Source organism: Danio aesculapii, chromosome 1 (genome assembly GCF_903798145.1).
Source record: "Danio aesculapii chromosome 1, fDanAes4.1, whole genome shotgun sequence".
In the NCBI taxonomy this organism is placed as follows: Eukaryota; Metazoa; Chordata; class Actinopteri; order Cypriniformes; family Danionidae; genus Danio; species Danio aesculapii.
The window spans coordinates 9,176,850-9,197,897 of record NC_079435.1 but is presented as its reverse complement, the minus strand read 5'-3'; the positions used below and the strand labels follow the sequence as shown (position 1 = coordinate 9,197,897).

At 36.3% G+C, this 21,048-nt stretch overlaps 1 protein-coding gene across 1 annotated transcript in view; it reads right to left on the bottom strand.

Annotated features, from left to right (window-relative positions):
• Positions 1-1,667: 1,667 nt before the first annotated feature.
• The window catches only part of ppp3r1b (protein phosphatase 3 (formerly 2B), regulatory s1ubunit B, alpha isoform, b), a 44,284-nt gene continuing 24,903 nt past the window's right edge, over positions 1,668-21,048 (bottom strand). Inside the window, exons 3-6 of the mRNA XM_056456517.1 lie at positions 11,204-11,380; positions 8,933-8,992; positions 6,934-7,118; positions 1,668-3,770 (exon numbers count right to left, since the gene is read on the bottom strand). Coding sequence (XP_056312492.1) covers positions 3,723-3,770; positions 6,934-7,118; positions 8,933-8,992; positions 11,204-11,380 — 470 coding nt within the window. The 3' untranslated portion in view covers positions 1,668-3,722. The remainder of the gene's footprint in view (positions 3,771-6,933; positions 7,119-8,932; positions 8,993-11,203; positions 11,381-21,048) is intronic.

Below are 21,048 nucleotides of genomic sequence, written 5' to 3'. Positions count from 1 at the left end.
AAGAACCAAAGCGAGGCTGTGGTGGGAAGAAACGCGGAAGTACTGTATAGGACCAGCACTGTAAACATTGCAGTGACATGCTGTGGACTACAAACCTCCAGCTGTTGCCGAGATTTCAAAATACAGATATGGTGTAAACATCACTTTAATATCAGTCAGTACGTTTAATTTAAACAATTAAAAGCAATTTAGCATCAAACAACATCACAAGCTCTGTAAGAGTAATATGCTCAAGTGTCCTCCTAGGCTTCAGTTCATGGCAGCAGGTAAACAGAGGGGACGCTTCCCTGCTTCAGCCTATGTAACTTGGTGAGCGATAAACACTGCAGTCCTCTGTAGCACACCCTCGTGTTGTCCCGGTACTGAAGTTTTAAAACAGTCTAATTCCCGCTAAGTTAAAATTGAAGCGCCGCTGAGCGGCTGCTTCACGGCTGCTTCGCGATCCAGTCTCCATGTATCTTGTGTTTGCGCTCAGTTTACCGCTCTTCACCCAGTGCAAACACAGATACACGGAGACTGGAGCGCAAGCGCGAAACAGCCATAAGGATCAGTAGAGTCATCAAGCAGCTCGCTCGGCTGTGTTTGTGCTCAGTAAACAGCGGAGGGTGAACTGATGACCTTCTCGGCCAATCACAAGCATATCTGTTGAGCACGTGAACACAATGGCCAATCAGCGCTGTTTTAAGAAAGCCATCAACAGTGCTTTAAATGTTAGCGGGAAATTGACAATTTTTCTTTTAATTCAGTAACGTGACAAGTCTAATATAGTGCAAGAATCAGTTCATTAACTTGAGTTTGATAAATGGCATCTAAAACGTGTGTTTGTGAAAGAAAACGTTGGCTAACTAGTGCCGTTTCCCTTAACTTAGCTGAAAATGAGCTCTGATATCCCTTTATATTTTCACCATTCATTCAGAACGGACCTTCGGGTCACTCAGAAGGCGGTGAAATGATAAATTTGTGTCTCTTTCTATTCGCTGATAAGATATACAGCCAAGTACACAACGTTCTAATGTAACTCCCAACGATACTTCCGGGTTTCTTCCCACCGCAGCCTCGATTTCGCTTTTAAAAATGGCAGCCGCGTGAAATCAGTCTATACTCCCTAGTTTTAGAATTAAACTGAAAATACAGAAAATGTGCCTTTGATAAACTAAATAATCTGCAGTGTGTCTTAAGCAACTGTATAGGTTAACAATGTCATTTTCGAGATTAAATCAAAAAGCGGTTCACAGGTGCACTGGAAAACTTCTGATTAAAAAGTCTAGAAAATCTCTGACAAGTTTCACTTTTAATTTTTACATTACACAAATTCAACCTTGATGTTTAAGTCAGTTTAATCAATGTAGCCTAAATAACTTTAAAACATTTAACTAAACAAACACATTTTAACAGTGCAGTAAATGGGTTGTAACTACAGTAGTCAAGTGAATCAAACGCTTTCATCAAAGTTGTCCTAATACTATTCAACACCCCCGTTCTTGTCTTAGACCAGTTTTGAAAAACTTTTTTGATCCACTTCAAATGTTGACTACTGTATATTGCATAAGTCATTAACACAAAAACACCTTAAAATAATAAATCTTTCTTTTTGAGCGGTTGTGGAAAGACCCCAGAAAGTAAGGAAAATGATTATTAGATTGTGGCGCAAACACAGAACACATCTGTACAAGTCTCAAATATTTTATTTCGCATTTTCATGAATGACATCTCAATGGTTCTCACAGCATATGACGCAGCATGCAGAGAAATAAAAGAAACCAAACGTTAAACCTAAAAGCGAAACGTTTTCATTCACTTGTACACTTCCTTTGTCCAAAAACCCACCAACAGTTATACAGACGGCTGTCTGACCCTCCCAGCAAAAGAAATACAAAACAGAAACCGAGAGGAGCATTAATAAACACGATCTGTACAAAACAATTCAGCCAAACCATGAACGGAAATGGAGGAAATAAAACATGAGGACAAAACTCAAATGAAGTTTCGCTGGGAGTGACGGACACCAGTCCAGAATAACTCACATTTTATTTTCTGAATAATAATAATAATATGAATAAATGTAGTGAAGAAAGTCGCTTTAAAATCATTTCCATATTTAAACAATTACCAAAAGTTTGGCAACGTCCATATATTTATATGCAACTGTCATTCAGATTATATCTCAATAGTATGATTCATATGTAAACAAGAGACCCCCCCCCCCCCTCCAAGAAAAAAAATCAGATCTACATGCACAACAAAATAAAAAACAGAGCAAACCCCTCCTGTAACATGCAAGCACACATCACACGACCTCACTGAAGGTCTTCAGGAAAGACATATTCAAGCGCCGTCACCGTGCAGCAGCTGGCGCCAAAACGCCGGTTTGCGCGGGAGAATCACATTTAAAGCAAAATATGGCGGAGAGTCGATTCAGCGCCTGCTTTGGTCTCTCCTATTTGAACAAACGAATCCTACCTTTGAAATGATGAAGGAAAAAATACCAACCGATGGTCAGTCAGATCTGTTTCGCTGTTTCTTCTCAGGTAAAATGAATTGAACCGACGCGATTAAAGCTTAGAAAGAAAAAAAAAACGAGCCCACAAAGCACATAATCAGTCCTTCAGTCCCTAATATACAAATATGAGCTACTAAGATCTTCACAATGCTGCCTGCAGTCAACCTGGAAAGAAATTAACTGTAATTTTCCGTTAATCAGGATTCTGGATCCTCATGTAACTACATTGTCAAGAGGTAAATTCATCGATTACTGTGTTAAAATGTTAATAAATCCAAAAAAACACACACAAACAAGATCAGAAAGTTTATGGATGGCACTTTTTCCATCTTACATTAACTTTGTGGTGTGATCTGATCCCGAACCCCTGCGCAAAAACACCGTTCTTAAAAGTAAACCATACATATATATGTGCACAACTTCAAATATATTTGCTTTGTACCCTAGTCTACGGTATATTCGAAAGCAAGACGGCAGGTGAACTCCCTGACAATATCACCACAGCACACGGTTTTTTGTTTTTCACATACACACACACACACACACATTCTCAGTAGAAAATCTGAAGTGGATTTGCGATATATCAAGCCAAAAACAGTTTGGAGATGATGAATTAGCTTGCTAATAAACTCTCCCTGTGACAGACAGTGATTTCAATATGCAGCTCTTGTTAAATCCTGACGTTTAGGTTTCGATTGGCACTTCATGCTTGAAGCGTGTTGCACTGAAATCAAGTCACACACACACACACACACATATATATTTATATATAATATAGCTCACATACACATATTCCCTGTAGACTTGGATCATCTTTAAAAAAAGACAGGAGCAAAATAAATACAAAAAAATTCCCCCCTTTCGAAAGAAAATACACATACACGCACACGCACACACACACACTCCTCTTTTCCTTCTCCACCAGACTGAAAACGTTGGGTAGTTGACAGAGAAAACGTCCCTCTGACTGTCCGTTAATACCCGAGAACGTGGACAGAAGAATCTCATGCTCTATAACACTTAGGATGGCAGGCGTCACGAGGCTCAGGGAGAACAGACGGGGCAAACCGAGGCATCATTCAGAGAAATACTTTCATCGAAAGAGAGAAAGACGTAAAAAATAGAGCGAGAGAGAGAGAGAGTTAGCAGAACATCTGGAGCTGAATCTCAGAAATGGAGAAGTGAAAAAGAGGGTGCTCAGTGAAGGGCCGGTTTGGTCTCCTCACACGTCCACCACCATCTTTTTGTGAATGTCTAAACCGCCAACCACCTGCGGAAGAAAAGAGTGAAGAGTTAAAAAGAAAAGAAATGTGCAATATTCAATCTGCTGGTTAAGTCGTGACGTATGAAATACTGTTTCCGGGTCAAAGCCGCTACTCATTTGAACTGGGGAAATATTCATTCATGAGCACTGTTTAGTCATATCAGTGAATTTTAGATAAAATCATGGTGTACATGACGGTCTCCAGACTTAAACACCAATATTTTAACCATTTATAAACAATGAATCACTTTCTGGCCATCAGATATTAGGCATGGATGGATATATATTGCGATCGTGATTTTCGACAGTAATACATCGCCCTGTAAACGTTTATTATTACCATTTGTTGGGTCTACCCATACAGTTTGATAAAGCGCTTAGACCCGGAAGTCACTTCGCGTGACGTCACACTAGGCATGGGACGATAACTGTTTTCAAGTTATACCGCGGTTTGGAAAAGTCAAGGTTTTAAAACCACCAAAATGTGGAGGATTTTTTATTTACTTTTTTTTGTTTTTGTTTTGTAGGACATCAGTGTCTCCAGCAGAAATAAATATCCAAAGATGCCGTTTTAAATGGTACAGAAATCTGTGTTTTTGACACTAATGAAGACAGCAGAAGTCAATCATTTATTTTCATTATTAGCCTGACATGTTTACTGCTCCAAAATATTATAATATAAATACATATTATAAATATATAATATTATAAATCTTTCAAAAAATTTAATATTTAGTTTTCAAAGGGAAAAAAAGGTTTTATTTTTTTACCCAGACAACTAAAAAGAATATATTTTAGAGCAGTGATCACAATACTGTTATACTGTGAAACCGTGATTTTTTTATCCAAGGTTATCATGCCGTCAGAATCTTATACTGGGTGGCCACCAGTGTTGTAGTGGTTAGTGCGTCGACACATGCACTCCGGTGCTCACGGCGACCTGAGTGATTCCTGCCTCGCGGTCTTATGCGGCCCCTTCCCCTCTTTCTACTCCACATGCTTTCCTGTCAATTCTCTCTACTGTCCTATCCAATAAAGGTAAAACCCCCCCAAAAAAATTTATATATAAAAAAAAAAGAATCTTATACTGACTCATGCCTATGTCACACTTAACAAGCGGATGGCTGATTTGTATTTGTATTGTGCTGCATTCTAATTAAAGCAACTATACCAAAACTAAAAACAAATACAGAAAAAAAACAAGTCACTAGATACCTACAGGGAATAGAGAATTAGGGAGAAACATCTAACTGCAAATAGTATTTTTTATTATTATTTACTGAAATGACACAGCGGAATGAACCGGCAACTATTCCAGCATATGTTTAACACAGCGAACGCCCTTCCAGGTGCAACCCTGTACTTGGAAACACCCATACACACTCATCCACTGCGGCCAATTTAGTTTATTCAATTCCCCTACAGCACATGTGTTTGGACTGTGGGGGAAAGCAGAGCCCCCGGAGGAAACCCACGCCAACACAGGGAGAACGTGCAAACTCCACACAGGAATGCCAACTGGCCCAGCCAGGACTCGAAACAGCGACCTTCTTGCTTTGAGGCAACAGTGCTAACCACTGAGCCACCGTGCTGCCCTATATATGCATTTTAATAACAATAATAATTTTAATTTAAATGACAATGATAATTCATTGTTTTATATAACAGCAGTGAGAGTTTAGAGTTTATTAATGGCTATTTTAATGTTTTAGAAATAACACAATTCCATAATAAAGACAACAATAAATAATATAAAACGTTTGCTAAATATTCTAAAGCAGCAGTAAAATTACAACACTAATATAGAGTCAAACATTATAAACAATCGATCAGATGACATAGGAGAAAAACTCCACAAAATAAAAATGTATCATGTCCATAACTTATGATATACTTATATATGCAAATATAATAAAGTAGGTTTAATACTTCGTTTTTATTTCTTTACTTTTAAACGTTTGACCAAAGAGCTTTTATTTTTGTGGAAAACCACAGGGAAACTTATGAAGCGTGTTAAAAACAGATAAACTCTCACTACAAACTTGAGCTGAAACCAGTGTTGGGGGTAACGCATTACAAATAACGCAAGTTATGTAATAATATAACTTTTCTAAGTAACGAGTACAGTAACGTATTACTTTCAGTAAAAATATTTGAGTTACTTTTTGAAAATGTTACTTTTTTAGCTTTGTTAATTCGCTTTTAAATAATTATTTGCTGAATTAAAATGAGTGTAATCACACTGAATCCCTCAATAAGAGAACGAGCTCCCTGCAGGAACAGACTGAAACCAAGATGGCAGAGCTTTACATTTCTGTGATGGAAAATTCTCATTATTTTGAACATGGAAGAAAAGGGGATTATAGTCTCAATAGACAGTGATTTTACTGAACTAATAAGACAAAAATAAGTAGCAAACACATTGCTTTCAACGTTCATTAATCTGCATCTTCTCAGAAGGGTAACATTATTCAACATTTATTTATTTTTTTAAAGCTAAATGTAGGTGTAGGTTATACAGTGTCTTTAAATGAAGAGCTCCTCTATTTAAAAAAAAAAAACACCAAGTTTTGAAAGAAATCAAGCCTCAAGCAGGTATGAAAAAGTAACGCAAAAGTAACTCAAAAGTAACATAACGCATTACTTTCCATAATAAGTAACTAGTTGTGTTACTTAGTTACTTTTTATGGAAAGTAATGCATTATGTTACTTTTGAGTTACTTTTGCGTTACTTTTTCATACCTGCTTGAGGAGTAACCCAATATTGTAATGCATTACTTTTTAAAAGTAACTTCCTCCAACACTGGCTAGCGCATGCTTCATTTTCACACATGTAGAGATGAAGAATATTTATTTTACTTTCTGGTAAAACAAATCACCCCAAGACACTGAAAATGCAGCTACCATAAGCTACTCAAGTCAAAACTCACAGTAAGACAAGCAGATGCATTCTTTGAGACGTGTTAAATGAGCTCAACATCACTGCATTCTCATGATCTGAAAATAACCACCTAACTAATTTGCATATACTTGCCAACAGTGATTTTTACTGACAATTTGGCACCTGGAGTGTTTATTTTACATCTTAATTTTAATGCATGACTGGTTCAAATGAGTGTGTGTTGAAAGCAGAAAGTGTCAGATCTGTTGAGACTGCAATGAGACTCACAGCGCAGAACTCCTCGAATGATATCCTGCCGTCGCCGTCCTTGTCTGCGTTGATGATGGTTTTGTCGACGATCTGCTGCAGTTGAGTGTCTTTCAGGTTATTCCCCACCATCATCTTTAGCACCTGGAATAGCTCACCGTTGGAGATGTAGCCGTCCTTGTCCATGTCGTAAATCCTGAACGCAACTGCAAAAACAAGTAAAAAAACATAGCGGTCATTCTGATTGTTCACATAGGACTGTACCAAATTGAATATTTACATTCAAAGTTTCTATTGAGATTTTAGACTTAAAGGAACTCTCCAATTTAAAAAAATAATATTAATAAAAATGGGCTTATTTTAGCACTCCCTTAGAGTTAACAGCTAAGTTTGACCCTTTTTGGCTGCTTTACAATACATTCAGCCAATATCTGGGGGAGAACTTATAGCTTAGCTTAGCATAGATCACTGAATCAGATTAGACCATTAGCATCTCGCTCAAATTAAACAATTTAACTATGTATTTACATTGAAACCATGTAAACTATGTATTTACATAGTGTACTGAGACCGACAATAAATGAAAAGTAGCTACATTCTGCAGCAGGTGCAGTGATATTACCTAGCCTCTAAAAATCTGCAGCTAGTTAACAGTACTACGCAATATCACTCAGTTCTTTTATTATTACACCAGAATGAGAGTATAAATCCTTTCCATATCAGCATAAAATATATACATGTCTTAATAGAACATTTTCCAAATCCTGTTTTAGACCAGGGGTGTCAAACTCAAGTCCTGAAGGGCTGCAGCCCTGCACAGTTTAGTTCCAGCCCTGCTTCAACACACCTATCAGTAGGCAGGGGCGTCGCTAGACCCAATTTACTGGGACATATGCCCCAGTAAAAATCACCAGTGCCCCAGTAAATGCTTTGAGATATGATTTACTTCATATGGAAGTGTATTTATGAAGAGTGGTAATTCCGAAATAAAAACATTATTCTCTATGTGCAACCACACCAGCGCTGGTGAAAGCAATGTGTTTAATCAAAAAGCAAACTGACGCATCTACGCATGTGCACAAAGAACCCACGCGACTCACGCACACGCTGCTCTTATCCCGGTGCGAGTCCCGATAGTTAACATGCATGCCAAAAAAGTAGGCTACTTGCTGCTCACGCGCCGCTCATGCATTGTAAAACCGGCGTAACAGCCTTTTTTTGTTTTGCAAGTCGACAAAACTAAAAGTTTAAACAATATAATGGTGACCTTATGAAGCATGCCCCCCGATAGATTTTTTTAGTATGATGCAAAAAGGAGGGATGAGGAGTCAGAGAGGTAAAGACTTAATAAAACTAATTCTCTGCCATGTGTCAAGTCTAAGACAAGATAATTCTACAAAACATTTTTTTTGTATTTTATTGAATTGTCTATAGTATTTCATTCAAATGAAATTAATATTCATGCAAAAGATTTCTTAAATGATCTTAGCATCACTCCAGTTGTGTCTTAACATTGTTTTTCAGTTACATTTAGTATTATTTAGAATAATAATTGTATAATAACAATAATACTTTTATTTATAACAAATATTTGTTTTGTATATATATATATTTATTTATTTTTTTTTGAGGGGTGGGGAAGTGCCCCAGTAGAGCTTTATGTCTAGCAACGTCTATCTGTAGGTATCAAACAAGAATAAAGCACTCAATTAGTTTGATTAGGTGTGTTCAATTAGGGTTGGAACTAAACTGTGCAGAACTGCGGCACTCCAGAAACTGAGTTTAACACCTGTGTTTTAGACCCTTGTAGAACATGTTTTACAGTATAAACTAATACGTAATGAAATTTAATTTTACATATGCTCATGTAAGAAACTAAATAGCTACTAAAACTACTAAAGAACTAAATGGATCCCATTTAAATTAGTGAGGTCCCTCATGTGGGATGATCATATGTGAAAAAGTCAGAAACCCCTAAACCAGAGTAAATTGGTGAGACTGAAGACCAAAAGAGACTCACAGCGGAGCTTCTGCTCCTTGTCGCCCTTCACACTGAACTGAGAAACGCCTTCGATGAACTCTGCAGGAGGAAAAAAAAAGACAGAAACCGTTTACCCACATGCTGAAGCACAAAGCACCACTGAATCTGTACAATAAGTTTAACTGGGTTACAAAATGCACATGTATTATCACATTTCCTAAAGGAAATAAGAGCATTTTAAATTTTACAGAAGAACAATTTCAGGCTTTGGTTTCTCAGAACAAAAATAATATACAATGCATATAATTTGCTTTCAAAACAATTGAGGCGACATTATATACAGCTAAAGTCAGAATTATTCGCCCCCTTTGAATTTTATTTATTTTTTTAAATATTTCCCAAATGATGTTTAACAGAGCAAGGAAATTTTCACAGTATGTCTGATAATATTTTTTCTTCTGGAGAAAGTCTTATTTGTTTTATTTCGGCTAGAATAAAAGCAGTTTTTATTTTTTTTAAAACCCATTTTAAGGTCAAAATTATTAGCCTCTTTAAGCTATATTTGTTTCGGAAGTCTACAGAACAAACCATCATTATACAATAACTTGCCTAATTACCCTAACGTGCCTAGTTAACCTAATTAACCTAGTTAAGCCTTTAAATGTCACTTTAAGCTGTATAGAAGTGTCTTGAAAAATATCTAGTCAAATATTATTTACTGTCATCATGACAAAGATAAAATAAATCAGTTATTAGAAATGAGTTAATAAAACTGTCATGTTTAGAAATGTGTTGAAGAAATCTTCTCTCCGTTAAACAGAAATTGAGGGAAAAAACAAACAGGGGGGCTAATAATTCTGACTTCAACTGTATATTTAATTTGATGTTTTTAGCATGTATGTGTAAATAAATACTAGAACTTATTTATTAGATACTTGTATTTATTTATTAGATGCGCGTATACATCAGACAGTTGCTAGAATTTATTCATTACTTTTTAATAAGTCCCTGTATCTAATAAATAGCAGCAATAATAACAAGAATCAAATAAACAAGTACTAATATTTAATAGAAAAGATTTTATTCATGTATTTATTTTGATTTATTTACAGGCTTTCTGCAAGTTTCATAAAGTCAAATTTAAGACTTTTTAAGACCACTATAAATGAAATTTAATACAGGAATAAACATTATAAGGATTTTATTCTAATGGAAAAGGAAGAGATTTTTACTATCTTCATCAAAGAAATTCTAATTGATATACATATTTTAAATAATGTATAAAACAAGCAAACTCTGGTTTCATAGATGCACTTTTTTCAACATAACATTTCTTTAAAAAAGCTTAATATATGCACAACTGTCTCTCCAGGTCACTGTCTTCACCATAAATATATGAAGAACTTAAATGTTAAGAGAAATATAATTAAACTATATTAGTAAATAGAGTTAAGAGTTAAACTATTTCATAAAAGTTCCTCTGAGATGGATTGCTGGTGATTGGATGATTTTGGGCCTGAATGAACATAGGGAAAATAAGACCTGTTAAAAATGATTTAAGACACAACATTTTTGTAAATTTAAGACTTTTTTTAAGGCCTAAAATTTAGTTTTAGGAATTCAAGACATTTTAAGACCCTGGGAACACCCTGATTTAATGGAAAATATAGTAGTAACTTAAGTAAAATAATAGCTGGAAAAATACTAGTATGTTTTATAGACCATATCAATGTGGTTATGTCATTGGCCCATGATCATTTTCTGCTTGTTGTCAAACTATTTCATATCTGTGACAGGAGGTGATTCTATCATATCTTAACGTTAGAACAGCTACCGTAACATTATGAATATGTGGTACCTTTTGGACTCTCAGAAGCTATGGAAATTTAAAATGTAAAACAGGAAATATGTCAGGACTATTGTTATTGTTTACATCCCTCAAAATGGTCTATAGATGAAACAAAGGGTTTTTTTATCATTCAGTTTGTCAGGGGAATGAACGAACGAATGGATAAATGAATAAATGTGTGTGTTATCAAATGCTTACGGTGAAGACATTTGTCAAAATCCATAAAACTTGCTAATTTTATCAGATAAAATCTATCAGAATCACACATATAATTGGCAGACAGAGCTTATTTTCCGCAATAATCCAAACCCTACTGTGTTTTCCCCCCTATCAAGCCAGGATAATGCTAACTTTTAGGTTAGTCAAGAAAAGTACATCTTCACAGCAGAGCTCTATTTGATCAAAAACATCTCCATCATGACACTACACAACGCATGTTTTAATGAGTAAACAGAAAACACCTTTAAAGTCGACTTCTCCATTTCCGTCTGTGTCGAATATGTCGATGACTCGCTGCACCAGCGGGTTCTGCTGCAGTTCGGGCAGAGACATGAACTCCTCCACGCTGAGAGAGCCCGAGTTATCCAGGTCGAGTTTCTTAAACCGCTTTCCTAGTCTTTTAATCTCATCAGCGTCAACTGAAATAGAGAGACAGAGATGGAGAAAAGCGTGAAAAAAACATTGTTTTAATAGCCTGAACAGAAGCGCAAAACAAACTAAACAAGTAAACATCCTTCAAAATCTTCAAAGATCTTCAAAAATGTCAACCTAAAGTAGAAATGAGGACTGCAAAGGTCTTAAAGTACACACATAACAAGCCAATACTCCATATTCGAGGCTCTCTCCATACACTACCATCCATCTTGGCTCCCTAAAAACCCCAGTCAGAACCGCTCTTACCCAGTTTCTCCTGTCTGGCAGTCATGGTCATCTCTCAGAGAACTGCCGTTCTCTTAGTGCTGTGTTGTGCTGTGTGGACTCACTGCTAAACGGCCTAATCTCATTCACAAAGCCACGTGGTGCACACCTCCTGGAGATTGTTTGCTGTTAGTGCTGTGTGGTTAATTGAATTAAACGGGAATCACAATGTGACTGAGAGGCGGTTCTCAACCTTTGCGGCTCATTTAAAGGAAAACTAACGTTGTTTTTTTTTAAATAAGTCCTCTGGAGTTAAACAGTAGAGTTTTACCCTTTATTGGATGCATTCAGTCAGCACTTTTAGCTTAGCATAAAGAATTGAATCAGATTAGACCATTAGCCTCTCACTAATGATAATATGAAAATTGCTATCATACAGTGGCTGATAATAGTTTTAAGATAGGTAACTACGTAACAGTGCGCGTAATATCATTGCGCCTGCTGCAGCCAGGGTACAGCATCAACTTCTTTGATTATTACGCCAGAATGACAGTAAAGTACCTAGCCATAATTGACTTACAATATTGGCTACAAACTACAACACTTTTCATTTTCCATTTGTCTTAGTACACAATGTAACTACAGAAGAGTCGAGCATCTAAAATACTTAGAAATTTGAACAAGATGCTAATGGTCTAATCCGATTCAATGATTTATGCTAAGCTAAGCTAAAAGTGCTCCCACTAGAAGCAGAAATCAGGTGAATGGATAAAAAAAAAGTTATTGGATCTCTTGAGTCCTTTAAAAGGTGAAAGATTATTAATGATAGACAATGTATTTGTTTCTAATCTTTGATTTATTTTATCTAGTTAACATTTTATGCTAAGTTTTGCATACAAAATACTTCTAAATCATTTACTAATCTTAAGTCAATAATAAATGCGCCAATAACAAATCTAATTTGGGATTTGAATAATGTATTACTTAATATAATTGGAACTTGGCTTACATGAGCTAAGAATGAAGATCTTTATGTTTATTAATTTATTAAATTTTAATAAATACTAAAACGTTCATTGTTAGTTCATAGACATTAATTTGAACTTATGAATCTTATTTTAAAATGTATTCCAAGTAGTGATGGGAAGTTTGGATCATTTTACTCAAACCTTTGAGTCTTGTTCATTGCGATGAACGAATCTTTTTGAGTCATTTAGTTCAATTTGCCAAAATATTATTAAAAGGTTACAAGTTGCTTTCAAACTCATCTACTAGCCAAAACATTGACTACACTACAAACAAATCAGAACTAGAATGCTAGAAGAAAGAGAGTTGACTCAAACCCAAAGACTCGAGAAATGAACGGAACAAATCTTTTTCCGGCTCTAAATGCATATTACTGGCTTCTGTCTAGGGCTGCACGATTCTGGCTAAAATGTGAATCGGGATTTTTTTTTTTTTGCTTAAAATCAAGATCACGATCCTTTCTCATGATTCTTTAGATGTAAAATAAAGGTGTAATATGAGTAGGCTATTATTATTGTTAATTCTCAAAAATATCGTCACCTTGGAATTATGAGGTTCTATCTGCGTTCTGAATTATTTCGAGATATTGAGCTTGAAAGTTTTTGCAATCCATATAGCAAACAGTATGTGTGTAACTTTTTTTTTTAAGTCTTAAAATGTAAACAATAAGATATCATTTAATAAGAATATGTCAATAACTCAATTTTGACAAAAATGTAAGATAGAACCTTATAACTCTAAAGTGACGATATGGTAAGGCATATGTGTAGGTCTACTGTTGCTTAAAATGCTAAATGTTGTACAGTCATTATGGTGAACTTGAACAGATTTTCAACATGTCCTGTTTGTTAATTCACAGTAAAATGATGACATCAGAATACATTCATCATTCATTTTCTTTTCAGCTTAGTCCCATTATTAATCCAGGGTCGCCACAGCGGAATGAACCGCCAACTTATCCAGCATATGTTTTACGCAGCGGATGCCCCTTTCAGCTGCAACCCATCTCTGGGAAACATCCATACACACTCACTCACACTTATACACTACGGACAATTTTGCCTACCCAATTCACCTATGGCACATGTCTTTGGACTGTGGGGGAAACCGGAGCACCCAGAGGAAACCCACGCGAAGACAGGGAGAACATGCAAACTCCACACAGAAACGCCAACTGACCGAGCCAAGGCTCGAACCAGCAACCTTCTTGCTGTTAGGCGATAGCACTACCTACTGCGCCACTGCATTGCCACATCAGAATACAACTATTCATAATTATAAAGTTGATTTATTATATTTAAGACATGTGCTTTTCATTTGTCATTGACAACATTATTAGACCATTTGTTTTCACTGGTAAAATCAGACATTTGTCTATCAGATTCCTTCTTGCATTATATTCAACATTATAGGCTAGAGTAGTTATAATGACACTGTTAAACATTTATTTTCATGCATAACACTATGTGTTAGCTATGAAAGAAAAAACATATCAAATGCTTGTCATAATCATAACTCTAAAATGCGATATGATCATTTAAATGATGTGCGGCCAGTTTAATTTTTACTTCCTTGTGCGGCTCATGGCTGCCGTCACTGTGATAAAACACACACATGCAAATCAAACCTCCCGCACGCCTTTCAAGCGATCGCTTTGTGCAACAAACTGAACATTATTTACAACTTTATTACCTGTTATTCACAGCCTGTGCAGGTTCTGTTCACTAATGTAGCCTTCATTGGCGTGCTGCGTGCATGCGTTCTCGGTAGCTCGTGGTCAGCTCACGTTTGATTTCGCGGCCGCGAATACATCATTACATGAAGACAGAAATGACATTTCTGGGTGAATTATACCTTATAAATACAGTATGACAATTTTAACGCCCTTTGAAGGTGTCAGTTTTGCTGTGAAGACTTGTGCGATTGCCTTGCTACTCTCCTGACCTTGAAAATATAATTGGCTGAATCGTAGAAAAGCTGACTTAAGATCGTGTGTAGGGTCGAATCGAGATCGTGATCTTTTTTCGATTAATCGTGCAGCCCTACTTCTGTCTTTCACGTAATGAATGAACAACACAAACTGAGGACTCGAAAAACGAACGACTCAAATCTTTTTCAGGCTCTAAATGCATATGATTGGCTTCTGTCTTTTACATGATGAACAGACGACTCAAACCGAGGACTCAAGAAATAAACGGATCAAAGCTTTTTCCGGCTATGACTGCATATGATTGGCTTCTGTCTTTTACATGATGAACAGACAACTCAAACCGAGGACTCAAGAAACGAATGGCTCAAATCTTTTCCCGGCTCTGACTGCATATGATTGGCTTCTGTCTTTTACATGATGAACAGACGACTCAAACCGAGGACTCAAGAAACGAATGGCTCAAATCTTTTCCCGGCTCTGACTGCATATGATTGGCTTCTGTCTTTTACATGATGAACAGACGACTCAAACCGAGGACTCAAGAAGTGAACTGATCAAATCTTTTTCCATCTCTGACTGCATATGATTGGCTTCTGTCATTCACGTGATGAAAGAATGACTCAAACCGAGGACTCGAAAAACTAAAACCTCAAATCTTTTTCCAGCTCGGACTGCATATAATTGGCTTCTGTCTTTAACATGAGGGACAGACGACTCAAACCCGATAGAAGAGTCGAAGAAGGAACTAATCTTCTACTCCACCTGCACAAATATGCGCATAGGTGAATGATCGAAGAGAGGACTCTGAGAGGACTCATCGTTCTTGAGTCATACAAAAGATTTGTTAAAAATGAACAACTCATTCAAGGATAACCCATCACTAATTCCAAGCTTTAAATTCAAGCCATTTTAAATATAACATATCATTTTAATAATTTAAAGTTAAATATCCATATAACGCTCTAGATAAGTAAGTTATAGTATATTAGGGGGAAAAAACTAGAGAACAAACAGGAAAATCTGTGTCTAAACAATCAAGAGGACAGTAATATTCAGTTACTAATTATAATAACATTATATTAAAGCCGACTTGATCCCAAAATAGCTGCATAAAGGAAAAAAGCAGCCTGAGAGCCAGCCACAGCTAACACAGATGTTTCACACACACACCTCATTACTGTTGAGTACAACCAACTAGATACGAGAGAAGTAAAGAGACGTATGCTGATTTACTTTGTGCTATTTGCAGTTTGTGGGCACTTCCCAGATTACCCTAAAGCAGATGATGCAACCGCTTATTCTTCATATCTAATAATATGCCACGGATTAACCCTGATACTGCTAGCGAGTGCCAATGTGTGTCACTGAACCAGGAGACTGTTTTACACCGCATTGCTTCTGCTACATTCATTCAGCCGTGGCGGGGCACCACACCAAAATTCATCCCACCACGGCTACATTACAGCTTCTCATGCAAAACATTCAGTCTTTTTTTTTAAAATAGCGGGTTATAATCGCACCAAAAACGTAATAAAAGGTAAGTGAAGTATAAAAGCGCAAACTTTTCTGTAATCATTCTTTGTTTAACCCTTTAAGGTGATAGACTGACTGACAGGTGTGTGATGCGTGAGGCTAGCAAACACGGCGTAGCTTTCAGTAATGACAACACAGTTTCCATAATTATATTGTATTTATAGTTAAAGGTCTATGGCTCTGCATACAATGACTTGATTTTGCTGGAGTTTATAACCATTTCACTTTACTTCAGGACGCATTAATGCTGCTCTGTAGGTCTGTTGGAGACATTCATAAATATTCCTAGCAAATGTAGGAGACATACTCATTACATAAACGTGCTAAATCACACTTCAGCAGCGTTTATTTGAGAGCGCATAAGAAAATCTGTACTTGTGCAGCGTATATTTGAGGGCGCGCAAGAAGTTTTGTGCACGAGCAGAGGAAATCAGCGCTCGAGCACAGAGATTGACATGCTCGTAGGCTATTACAATGTGATCTTGACTTAATACTGCGCACACGACATTTGTCAATGAAATAACGCCACATGTAGTTGGTAGATCTGTGTACCATGCCCAACCTGAGTCTGCCGCCACAGCTGGAAAAAAATCCTAGAGGAAACACTGCACCACCATGCATCTGTCATAGACCCAAGACAGCCATTTGCATCACCTAAAGTTGTATTCAAAGCAACAAAAGAATGAAAATGTTGACTATTTGGCGTCAGAATCGGCTGTTGCATCACTGAGCCACAGCATTTAAATGATGTTGAGAGGGGAACATATTTATAGATCAGTCGGGTTGATCTGTAACGGCTCTCTAAAAAGACCCTTAGCAACAGCCTGAGGGAAAGCAGTGCTGCACATGCTCATTAGTCACAGTAATGTGTCAAATTCTGGGGGGTTTAATAACTGGTACAATTCTAAACCAAATGTCAAATTTCCTGACTTTTACAGACTAAAAAGCTAAATTACCATGAACTATAATGAAGAGAAAAGCCATCCCTCCCGAATTTTGTATTCTGTATATAGTTCAATGTATAATTTCAGCATTGATCTCGCAATGTGAGCATTTACAATAGACACACTGCAGGATCTGAAATGTGAAGTAAAATGTAAAAATCATGTTTTTTCAACATTTACTAGACTAATAGTCTAGTGAATGTTGAAAAAACGTGATTTTTACACTTTGCAGTAAACAATTTTTTAAAAAAGTACCAAAAATGTGAATGCTTGCATATATATTTTTAAGATCTGTGACCGCGTAAGCAATCCAAGCTTGTTTTAACCCTTTCAGGATTACGATCACACTGTGCAATTATAATTTACAGAGCGCTCGTCATCAACTGCTGAAATTGAAATCTGCCCGCACACGCTGAGGCACAGAAAGAGGTGTGCAGCGCTTGTCATAAATCACAATTTATCCGTGCTTTCAAACTAATAACATTTATTTTAGCTTTCAGACATTCAAATACACAAAACTATAAGCAAAACATACCATTTAAGGTTTGTAAAATACACGTGGATGTCTATGGAGATTACTTTTCAATATGACTGGACGATGTGCATTGTTCACGTAAGATACACGCCGTTTATGTTACTAAAATATTTTCCCTATTCCTCTCCCAGATAAACAGTATCCCTTCTAGCAACAAGGGCGGCACCAATTACCTGTCAAATAACAAATAATATGATCATTATTAAGCTGTTTAAAAGTCAAAATATGTTTTCTATCACATATTTGAGAATCAGAGTATCAGAAATTTCCCAATATAATATAATATAATATAATATAATATAATATAATATAATATATTTCCCAATATATTTGTCAATGGCCCAATCCCAATTCTCCCCTTTAGCCCTTCCACTTAACCCTACCCCTCGTTTTGTACGTTCACGTAAGGGGTAGGGGTGTGTCAATTCTCTTTAGTTTGAAGGTGTAGGGCTAAGGGGAAGGGGTAGATAGCGCTTTGAACGAAGATAATTCAGGACCACACTTAATGGGGTAAGAAAATTTCCCTGAATACACCAGTCACAATGGCTGGATAGTTGCACCTGGAAGTAAGGAGAGCCTTATTTTGTCATTATTACGAGTTTTTACAACAAAAAAGCACATGTTTTTATATATTCATAACCGCGTTCGTGTTTTACCATTATGCTTAAAAAAATACTAAAATAAAAACCGCTAAATTTTGCTATCTATAATCCATAATCATAACCCCTCTGTACAGCAGTCCCACAACATTCTGACACTCAGTGGCACTCGAGTACCCTGTCAGAAAAGTCTGGTGGCTGAGAATGAGCTTTTTACAGTGTCTGCTATAATGTTAGTGTTGTTTTTGGTGTGTTTACATAGATGAATATGGCCACAGTGTAAATGCGCAGTATAGTTATTGCAGTATAGTTACGATCTTATTGCCACATTAGATCATTATGATAACATAATATATGCCTTCAGTGATTTCCTGAAAACTGGAACTGGAATAACTACAGCAGTCGCCATCGTCTGATCTCATCTGAAGCAAGAGATCGCGATGACATATGAAGACGTGTGCAGGTGCTGTAGTGCTGTCCCATTTCTAAGGGGTAAATTTTGGTTTTAAGGGCCAAATAAATAACTCTATAGAAAACAATTAATTGATGAATGATGACTCTGAATTTAAACCAAAAAAAAAGAAAATAATCCTTTCCATATAACACTTTCAATGTCTGGAATTAGGGATGCAAAAGGACATTTTTTGTTTTTCTGCAATATATAATCCAATAATTTCACAAGATGACAATTAATTTATGATTTAACATCATGATGATTTTGTAGGCAAATGCATTTCCATAAAATATACGAAATGAATCCAAAATATACTAAATAAAGTGAATTAAAGTACAGATGAAAACGAAACTAAGATTAAAAAAAATAGTTTTCTCTGGAGTCTAACAGTATTGAGGTACAAAAAAAGTTATATAATAATAATATTAATCAATAATCAAATGCAAAATATCACTGTATAGTCTTCATTATATAAATAAACACAAGCAAAATTGATCAATTCTTGTGTGGTAAATGGTTTAAATTAGCTTGATACTGTACAGTAGGCATGTGCCGGTATCACATTTTCATGCTGCGATTAATTGATTGAGCTTTTATCACGGTATACGGTATTATCACGATATTGTAATTTTACTAGAGAAACAGGTAAAAAAAACACAAAAAACTTCAATAACAAAACTTTAATAACTTTTTAATTAACTAAAAGTACTTCAAACATTTAAATACAAATAAATATAAATAAAACAATACACAATATAAAAGTAAACTTGAGCAATTATATCAAAGTGAATGTGCAAAAGGGAAACCGTCTTCGTAATCCCTCTGCATTTTTTTGGAACCCAAAATATTTCCAAACTTCAGACTTTAACCTTTTTGAAGGGGGATAAATTGTCGGCAGCGTTCCTCCTTCCGCCATGCTTCTTCTTCGTGTGAGCAGGGCTGGACTGGGGCAAAAAAATCGGCCCTGGCATTTTGGGCCAGAGCGGCCCACTAAATTCAATCAAAATGCTATCTATCTATGCATGTCCAATATTTTTATCAACTCATATTCTATAAAACACAAAAGCCATATATATGAAATAAATAAATAAATAAATACAAACTTTAATCTCAATTTAATTTCTGTATGCTGTCCATAAAGATATTTGTTGAGTTCTAAAAAAATACACTATTCATTCATTTATTTTTCTTCGCATAAGTCCCTTATTTATCAGGGGTTGCCACAGTGGAATGAACTGCCAACTATTCCAGCATGTTTTATGCAGCAGATGCCTTTCCAGCCACAACCCAATATTGGAAACCACCCATACACACTCATTCACACACACTCATACACTACAGCCAATTTAGCTTATTCAATACACTATTGACTCAGCCTATATTCAATAATAAACATAACAAAAACTGCCTGCTAATGCATGGGTAAATCTTCAAAGGGAACAGTGTTACATTTTAACCTCTTTCACCTCATCCTGCTTGCTGTTTCACTATCTAAACAATGAAAACATAATATAAGTCAAATTTGTTTCATTTTGATATTATGATTAACAGACACCAAACAGCTTCGTGTAGCTGCATATTTTTATGAGCATCATCTTCACACTGCATATTTATAACAAAACAGGGCTTAAATATAACTGTCTCCTTTCATTTCCATTGAAAAGAATGAACTTTACCCTGTCTCTTTTGCAGAATATCAGTTTTAATAACCAATAATGGCCATTATAACAGTATAACGTACATTAAATTTAAACGATAAAGGTTAGCAATCAGTCAATGTGCAGAATCAGTGTATGTGGTTACATAAATTAATATATTAGCTTTGCACTCAGCCAAAACAGTTAACTGAGAACAAGTGATTCAAAAGACATAAGAATTGTTAGATAGAGACAACAAGATGAATTCAATATCACGTTTAACAACTATAGTGAGATGAGATCATCCAGCAGATGAACTGTCTGACATGCACTATACTCTGACCTGGGGTTTATGCTCACCCGCTGAACTAGTGGCTGCAGTTCTGGGCAGAGAGTGTGTGGTCACGTGATTTGCGTTTTTAGCCGTGTACGAGAATGAACAGAGAACTTTTCAGAATCGCTAAATGAAACGCCGGTGTATTTCTCGCGATTTCTCTGCGCCTCCCTTGCGTTTCTTCTCTCTGACTCTCGACTATTTTGACAAATACACACAGACGATGCACGCTCACACGGAGTCCAAAATAGGAGTTTGTGATTGGGCCAGCCCAATGTCAATAGCGAAAAGAGCCAATGGGCTGCAGGGTGTCACATGGGCCGGCCCGGTCTGTCTGTCCGGGGAAAAAAGCATCTACTTTCAGAGAGTCACAGATCACAGCAGCGTCAATCAATAAGGCAGAAAAAAAACGATAGGCTGCTAAGCCTTTTATGGGCCGATCAGATCATAAGACGA